The sequence below is a fragment of the Pteropus alecto genome, unplaced genomic scaffold (assembly GCF_000325575.1).
Source record: "Pteropus alecto unplaced genomic scaffold, ASM32557v1 scaffold23, whole genome shotgun sequence".
In the NCBI taxonomy this organism is placed as follows: domain Eukaryota; kingdom Metazoa; phylum Chordata; class Mammalia; order Chiroptera; family Pteropodidae; genus Pteropus; species Pteropus alecto.
In genome coordinates, this window is record NW_006435837.1 from 1556152 (window position 1) to 1565804 (window position 9653).

At 38.0% G+C, this 9653-nt stretch overlaps 1 protein-coding gene across 1 annotated transcript in view; it reads right to left on the reverse strand.

Annotated features, from left to right (window-relative positions):
• Window positions 1-9653, reverse strand: part of PHEX (phosphate regulating endopeptidase homolog X-linked) — a 173351-nt gene that overhangs the window by 23737 nt on the left and 139961 nt on the right. Inside the window, exon 16 of the mRNA XM_006911611.2 lies at window positions 1626-1680. Coding sequence (XP_006911673.1) covers window positions 1626-1680 — 55 coding nt within the window. The remainder of the gene's footprint in view (window positions 1-1625; window positions 1681-9653) is intronic.

Genomic DNA, 9653 nt, shown 5'->3' on the forward strand with positions numbered 1-9653 from the left:
TACAACTCCACAGCAGGACCGAACCCCAGCTGCCCACCATGATAACTGGCTTTGTAACAGATATGTGGGTAGGCAGAATAATGACCCTTAAAAAAATGTCCACGTGCTAATCCTCAGAACTTGTGATATCTTATTACATGGCAAAGGGGAATTAAGGTTGATAATCAGCTGAGCTTAAAATAGGGAGACTATCCTGGATTATTTGAGTATGCCCAATGTAATCACAAGGGTCCTTAAAGGTGGAGGAGAAGACAAAAGAAGAGAGTCAGATGATTCGATTATAAATGAATGACTAGAGAAATGCAACTTTGCAAGTCTAAAAGATGGAAGAAGAGGGTCATGAGCCAAGGAATGTCGGCTAGAAAAGGCAAGGAAAAAAGTTCTTCCCTAGAGTTTCCAGAAAGAAATGCAGTCCTGCTGACACCTTGTGTTTAGCCCAGTGACACCCAGGTTGGACTTCTGACCTACAGAACTGTAAGCTAATAAATTTACATTGTTTTAAGCCACTAAGTTTGTGATAATTCATTATGGCAGCCGTAGAAAACTCCTAAAACAAAATTTATTGGCTTCCTTCCCTCCTTGTCCCAGTTCCTCGCTCCTCCCTGCTGGTGTTTCCTGGTATCACTTCCCAAAAAAACTACTTGCACTTGAATCCCTGTCACAGGGTCTACTTCTGGGGAAGTCCAAATTGAAACATTTCCACCATACGTACTTCTATGTGACCCCATATCTTTTTAACCTACACAATCATATTTAAATTGTCACTTATCCAAACCAAAACACAAGAGACTAAACTTCTAAAATCAAGACTAAATTTTCTGTGCATTAAAGTACCAGAGCAAGCAAAGGCACATAATAAAAGTGGTGATATTATTGACAATTAATATTATAAGAATTCCCACTGGATGTGGAAATTCTGAATTATATAATTCTACAATCTATTGGTATCAATGGCCTTTAAACTGATATCCCTAATTCCAGACACTGTCAGTGTTTGAACTACTGTATATCTACCCAGGTTGTATTTCTAAAGACAAATTTGGTTGCTTTCACTTGCTCAAAAACTTCAATATTTCCTATTGCCTGTTAACATCCAGGCTCCTTACTTGGCATTCAGAGTTCTCAAATATCAAACATCAACCTTCTTTTCTAGACTTCTTTTCCACTGCTTCCCTTCATATACTACTTGGACTAGCCAAACTAGACTCTGCTAGTCTATAAGCACATTCCTTTCCTTTTCTCACATTGTTTCTTCTCTCTGAAATGGTTTTAGTCCCATTACTATCAACTCAAATCCCAACAATCCTCCAAAGTCCAAATATTTGTGGTATGAATCACTGCATAAGTGAATAAATGCATAAAAACAAAAGCTACCTGTGTATTAGTTGGCTTTCCTGTCCATTCATACACTCTGGTAACAATAATCACAAAATGAATACCTAAAATGATGAGAGTGGGGCCCGGCCATGCCAGGTTCCATGCCCTCTTTTTGCTGAAGAACCACTGGTTTTTTGGTTTTTGTTTGTTGTTGTTGTTGTTGTTGTTGTTGTTGACTTCTGTGATCTCTCCAAGCAGCAAGATCTTCCTTACATGTCAATAGCTGTTTAATTTACTCATTTACTTACCGAGGATATTCTGTTCCCCAAAAGAAAGGCTTCTGGAGCTCTCCTGCCGGAAATCCTGGGAGAAATGCAAACAAAAAAACATTGTTAAGGGATACAGAGACTGAATTGATGATTATCTGGTTCTACTAGCTTTAGCCTTGAAGTTTCAAAGTTCCATCTGAAAAGTACCTCTTATGGATCTGGGAGCCCTCCAAGAGATCCAACTGTCTCTAAGATGATATCAATTCAATTGAATTTAAAATAAGTACATTACACATCAGTTTCAAGGAAATCATTTTCCATAGATAGACCATTGGCAGTGTCCAGCCTGCTATGAACTGGATTCCTTTGTACACAGAGTGTGCGGGCAGCTTACGGCTGTCCAGCAACTGCTGCTAATACAGAAAGGGCCAGCTTCATGGACACACAACCTGTGCGGTCACACAGGATCCCCCCCCCCACACACACACCCATGCAGAAGGACCCTGCACTTGATTTAATGCTCTGCTGTCAGTGTCCTGAAACTCTTAATAATTTTATCTTTGAATGTGATTTTGTGGGTGGAGTCTAAAGGGACAAGGAAGCACGCATATGAGCAAAGGAGCCATGAGCGATATGTCCTAGATGCCCTAATTCACCTATAGCATTCTGATACTCCCCTGGAGCGCAGAACTCCAGCAGACCCACAATTTGTGGGAGTTTAGGAAGACTCAAAACAAGTCCAAGGTAAGCATGTTACATCTAAGACTGAAAGGTGGGGACTCTGACAGCCCCAAGAGGGATCTTTCCATTGGAACCAGAATTTGCTTCAATCACCAAAAGGTAGCAATGCCATTCTAAGAAATATGAATGACCAGGAAACCCTGTCATACTCTTTCTTACACCTATTACTTCCCTATATTGGCCAAGCACATACACTGAAAACAACGACACAGAAGGAAAGAAAAAGAGTGACCCGCAGTTTCTTTTCCTTTCAGTCCTTCCTTATTCAACAGAGAGTGTTCGTACAATGTATGCATATTAAAAGGAGAAATAAAAACAGCTGAGTTAATTTTCTGCAGTGTTTTCACTGTTCTGGTAAGAACAAAATACATATGTATATACAAGCTACAAAATACAAACTGTATAATTTCAGAGATTCCACATGCAAGTTAAAAGCTCTTATATTTGCATTTAAAACTGGCATTGCATAATATAGAAATGAATAGTAAAAGTATGGTGATTTAAATTTTTAATTTTCTTACAACATTAAATAGCAAATAAAAAAATACCATGACAAGTATAGAGAAAGAGGGCAGGATAAAGCTTTTTATTTTAGCACCTTTAATAGTACTTTTTGCTGCTTTCTGAACAGGGAACCTCCATATTTTTAGTTTGCACTGGGCCCTGCAAATTATGTAGCTGGCCCTGGGTGCAGATGAGTGGAAGAAATGCTTTGCTTTGCTTTGCCATTGCAACCTGCCACTAAATTTAGCACCCTGACGAGAGGAGAGGAAGGAGAGAGAGGAGAGAGAGGAGAGAGAGGAGAGAGAGGAGAGGGGAGAGAGGGGAGAGAGGGGAGAGAGGAGAGAGAGGGGAGAAGAGAGAAGAGGGGGAGAGAAAGAGAGCGAGAGACACGTCTTCTGCAACGTCCTTGCCTGCTTCAGAGCCTCTGCTCAAGGCCCCTTGAGACTGAGAGTTCCTTTATGAGTTAAAATTCTTTCCCTTCCTTCTCTCTCTCAGCATTCTTTCTACTTCCCCTCCATGACATGACACTATGAGAAGTGAGAGGAGGAAAGCAAGTTCTTAATTTAAAATGAAATGTTAATTCTAAGGAACTCATATATATATTCTTTATATTTTCTTAATAACATCATAGTTTGAGATTTTAAGGTGCAAAAAACCTAACTGCAGAACAGAGATGGATCCAGCTAGTAGTTCTCTCTCTTCCTGCTGCTTTTACATAAAGGAAAATGTATATGACTTTGAAGGGCAATGTCATATTAATCTTCATAATATCTACATTTCCTTAAATATGTGTGGCGTCTTTACATCAATTTTCCTTTGTTTTTTCTGCTGATTACTTTTGGTAAGTCATTCTGACTTGGAGATATATATGCAAATATATATTACACATATATGCAAACCACAGTGTTTACATGAACATTCTCTCGCACAATAAATCATCAAAAAGCAATGATATTTCCTAATAAGAACAATGATCATAAACCAATGTGATTTAATTATTAAATCATTATAGCCTTCCATAATGTGCCCAGCTGGAAGCATTTATGTCCATTGTCAGCCTCTTTACAGGGAAACAGCTGACACCTGCATAAGCCTCCATTTCTGCCACTATTACTGTTAGAGGCCCCACACTCACAGCCATCACACACACACCCCCGCCCCCGATCAGCTGTATCTTTTCAGCTTGTTGGGACCATGGAACCCAACACTGATCAACAGAAGAATCTGATGCCCTTAGGACTGTTCTGCTGAAGTGACTGGATTAACAATTTAAGCTGCTTTTTTGGAGATGTCAACTGGCAAGAGTGATAGATCGAATCCAACAGGGCCAACTCAATATCTTATCTCATAAAGTGGATAAGTTGTATTTAGCCAAGGCAGAAGTAAAAATAATTAAATAAATGGAAAGGGAATTCTTTTTTTTTCCTCTCCCTTTTTAATAGGCTTTTCTTATGTTTGCTTGCATATCCATTTTATTTCCTTTCTTCCCCATTTCAGCACTGCTTGACCACCCACTTCGCACTTTTAAAGCAGCTCCTTTTTCCATCAGTATATTTATGGGAGGCATTCCTCGCAGTGTAAATGTGTGTGTGTGTATATGGACACCACACACACATACATATACATGTATACGAAAAATATGACAGAGGGAGGGAGAGGTAAGAGAAATTTAACTACTGGATTGGCAAAAATTAATAAGTGTGACAACAGGTAATATTGGCCAGGATGTAGGATGCATGTTGGTGGGAGTGTAAATTGTTGCACGCATTTTAGAGAGCAATTTAATCATCTCTTAATGCTTTAAATACCATTTTTAAAAGTGAGTAGCTACATGCTGATATAGAAAACGCTCTGAGAGATATTAAGTGAAAAAATATTAAGTGAAAAAACAGCATTCAGTTGTGTATGGGTTCCTTTTATGTGTAAATGTATCTATAGGTATATACAGTCAGTTCTGCCATAACACTTGTGGTGAAAAGGCAAATTTGTTCCAATATGACTGATACACTAGGGGGAAAACTGGGGCAGAAGTCCAAGTCCAAGTTTGCTTATGCACCACTTTCTCCTCAAGAAATGCTAGATGGAAGCAGAAAACTGCACCCAGATGAACTGAGCCACACAGGAATACACAAAGTGCACACGTCCCAACACGGACCAGATACCTCCATTCGCTTCGTGTGTTAGAAGCCACACCCATCCACGTCTGTGTTAAAACTTTCCTTCCAATTTCACATAACCCTCCTTTTACCGCTACACAATAACTCGCCAGCGGCAAGCCCTCCAGTGCTCGCTTCTATAAGCAAACTTTAGCTCTTTTCTGGGGAAAGCACCATATTTATTGTGGCATTTATGTATTTACCCATTTAACACATATAAAACCGCTATTGTTTTTATTCAGCTCCTAGCTTTTGTTTCATGCGCTGCCAATAAAGTTTTTGATTGTTGTGTCCCTAACTCCATTTTTCCTGTAAGCCTTGTGGCTTTTATTGCACAATTTTGCAGAGCACAGTGACGTTTAGGAACACATATGTCACATTATAGCAGAACTGACTTATTACATACATGTGTGCATCTATGTGTATATGTACACACGTATTCCTGCCAGTGGTTCTCAAATTTTATCATGCATCGGAATCATCCAGAGGGCTTTTTAAGATACAGATTGCTGGCCCCCACCCTCAGAGTTTCTGAGTCAGAAGGTCCAGAGATGGGGCTGAGAATTTGCATCTCTAATAAGCTCCCCTGTGATGCTGATGCTGCTGGTCCAGGGACCCCACTTCAAGAACTAGTGCCCAATCACTGGCTCATGCACACTGTGGAGTCAGTGGCTAAATACGTTCATTGCTGAGTTGCTGTAACTGAGAAAAGTGTGCAATAAACTGTCCATCAGGAGAGAAATGGCTTAATTATGGTAGAACCATATTATGGACTGCTGTCCAGCAAAGGAAGAGAAAGAGGTAGATCTTAATAGTCTAGCATGGAAAAATCTCCAAGATGTATTGTTGGAATAAAGCAAGTCACAGATACAGATATATAAATATTTATTTTTAAATAACTGTCCTGTCAGTGTGAGCACATATATGTAAATGGACAGAAAAGGTTTGTAAAATACATATCAAAGTGATCATAGCGGTTACCTTGTGGAGATAATTGGGATTTCGGGTGACGCAGTGGTTTAAGGGGCTTTGGACATAAATGTAATGTTTTACATTTTGATTAGTTGAAGGCAGTCAACTTGTGTAATAAAAATAACTTTTAGAAATAACTGTGTATTGTAGAAAATTCTTCTAAAAGTTATTCAAAAACAGTTTACAGTTAACTAAATTTACATAGTAGTATTTTGTTCTTACATCTGTCAACACCAGCAAGTTTCATTTCTATTCCAGGCAAAAATACAGATGATGGTCATAAAATCCCAAAGATTAAAATTCTGACAAAAGAAAATATTAGTATGTATATGTTGTAACAACTCTATTGTTTGTTAGTAAAAAATTCTCTTTTTCAAATCTGCACCTCGAAAAACCATGAAGACCTGCTTTTGGTTTTCTACTTGGGTTAACCTTTTGTTTTTTTCAAAAGTTTCTCATACCTCTGTTATCGGTGAATATTGACTAATCTAGTTGGAGTCTTAGCAAAATGCTGGCCATAAAAAATATAGAGTGCTTTCATTTAGGACACAATGGCCAAAGAACTGAGCACATTCACTGGGCAATTTAACCAGGCAGGTTCAACTATTTAACCATAACATATAGTCATAAATCTATAACCTAACTGTAGCTAGCTTTCCAGGAAAAGTTAAATGCCTTGATGAGTCTGGGTTTCAGTATCTATTTTGTTATTGCAAAATCACACTAATTAGGTTTTTCAGTATAGACAAATATAGAGACAAAAATAAAATTAGCCCATTATCCCACAGCTCACACCTAAGAAAACAAACATATTTGTGTATTCAGGTATAGAAAACTGACACTGTACAAAGATACATGAAAAAAATTAATAACTTCCTTTTCTTCCCATCCCTCTCTCCCCAACCTGTAACTTTCCACTGCTGTCTGCATATCTTGTTTCAGATGTTTCCTCAAATGTCATCTCTCACTAAGGCCCTCCCTGGTGCTTTTCAAAGGAGAGAGGTGTTATCCTACCCTCTTTTCTTGCTTTATATCTCACCACAATACCTCCACCAATGATACTCTACATTTTAATTAGTCTGTATAAATTGTCTGTATTTCCCCAACTAGAATGCAAGCTCCATAACAAAAGTGATTTTTATGTTACTTATTTTTACTATTCTTCCAGAGATATCTCCAGAGCTAGAACAATACCTAGTACTTGGTAAGCACTCAATAAATATTTGTTAAGTGAATAGGGTCTGCACCTTGTGAAACTCAAAGGGGTGACTGGGTTAAGCATTACCTATAATTATGCATACCCCTTGCTAGCCACAGTCTAAAACATTACGTGATACTATGTGCTACTCTGAAGTTTCCATGTTCAGTACCAGAACATGGATATGTACGATTATTCAACTTCCGGTTTTCATTTTCCTACTACATTAGGGACTTAGTTGATTCCATTCTCTCACATTCATGGTAGAACTACTGTAGTTTTGAGGTTGGCGCATTTTTTTTCCTAATAAACTCGCAATCGAAATGCAGTTATTAACAAGATGAAAAGCCCTGCCCCGCTCCATGCAAGTTTCATCATCCCTGTGTCCTCTTAGCTCTCCCTACCATCAAGGAATAAAAGTAGGATATTCTCCCTTTTAATGGTTGTGGCATACGCTTAATAGAGAAAATGAGACAAAAATATTGATTTAGATCAGAGTCCTTTAGTCCTAACAATATTGAACTAATATAACCTCTTTTTCCTATATTCTTTGTATGCTTTCATGTAACTGCCACACTACTTTTAAGTTCTATACCCATAAGTATATGGCTCAGGAAAGTTATCATATAGCAAATATTTTGAAAGCATTACCTTCCAAAGTTTTATGTTATTTGGAAGTCATGAAGTTTTTTAAATATATATATTGACACAAATGATGATTAGTTAAGACAACTATAGTCAGATTCACTCTTCTTTCCCCTGTTGTTTCCATGTTTGGTCAGATTTAACAAGGCAGGAAGCATCCAACTTTCACTACCAGTTTCAAAACCCAGAGCACCTGCCTCTTCCTTTTCTCTACAGCAAACTTTTGTAAACTTACTAATATGATGCAAGGCAACTTGGACTCATCTAAATTTGGGAGTTAATTCTTAAATTCAACCTCTCTTTCAACTCCTTTGAAGGAATTAATGTTACTAGATTTGTTCAGCCAGGATCCTTCCAGCAGCCTCCGGGGCAAAAGTGGCACAGCCAGCCAGCGGCAAATAACAAAGTTCAGTCCAAAAAAAGGTGACAGAGGGTAAAGTCTAAAGAAGAATCCAATGGGTTTAAGCATGTGTGGACCAAAGTACACACTCAACTGTTTATTCAATTAAATCCATTTCCATATTTGCTGTACCTGCTTTCACCAGAGATATACTTGGGTTTTCCACTGAGTGTGTATCTGTGTCTGATTTCTCTCACTATGGGTGTTCATGATATTTTTGCTAAGGGACTGACTATATCACTACATTCCATTGTATTATTAGTTTTGTCAAGTAATAGAATGTTTGGTCTTTTGCATGGATTTATTGATGTATTCATGTGGCTTTATTCCAGTACATATTGTAACATTATTTTCAAACGCCTAAGTGTATGCTTATATTACTGAACTAATCCATGTATCAATCCACATTTCAGGGCTTATTGCTGATGTGTCATCCTAGCAACATTATTATATTTCTTGGTGAGATTCACTTATAGTTACTTCTGCTGACCTACTTGATTTTACTTATTCTATGCAAATACTTCTAGTTCTATAGTTCATTAAGTGAACATATTTTATGACCCTAATTTTGGATATGTTGGTATATTTAAATCCCATTATAAAAATAACTAGAAATAGTTGGGTTTGGTAATGATGATGCAATTTCTACACATAATCAACTGACGACTAACATTTACTGAGGACCTATGATGTTCTAAGAAGCACAGGTAAGCTTTGACTGTACAAACATCCTCAAAGAACCTACAACCTGGAGAGGGAGAAATGATATAACCAGGAAAAAAAAGGGTCCTATTTTGCAAGATCTAGAAAGGAACAGGAACTGATACTAAACCTCTCTAAAGAATATTTTTAATTAAAATATTTTAAATTCAGCAAAGAAAAGAAATATCAACTACACGGGAATAGAGGTGTTTTGGGAGAAGGGTTATCTATAAGCGTGTCTACACTAAGCGGAAAAGATATGGTTTATAGGATTAGCTGGGGCTTGATGTAGGAATGGTTTAGGGCACTTGGTTCTCCAAGTGTAGTCCCAGAGCAGCCGCAGCAGCAGCATCTGGACACTTGTTAGAGATGCAAATTATCTAGCCCCACTCCAGACCTACTGAATCAGGAACTCTGGAAGTGGGCTCCAAGCTTTCAACAGGCCCTCCAGGTTACTCTGCTGCATGCTAATGGAGACCCACTGAGGTCAGGTTAAGGATTCTCAACCACAAGAGCACACTAAAATCCCTGAGGAGCTTTTTAAAAATATACCCAGGAACAAGCCCCTGCTCTAGACTTATTAAGCCACAACTTCTGGGATAGAGCCCTGACTATCAGCATGTTTTAAAAGCTCCCCAGGCAATTCTAACACATAATTTCAGAACTCTTGGTTTAGGAAAAACAAGAAACTGCATATATTTTACTTAACTGATATATATATATACAGTTTCTTGTTTATATATATATAT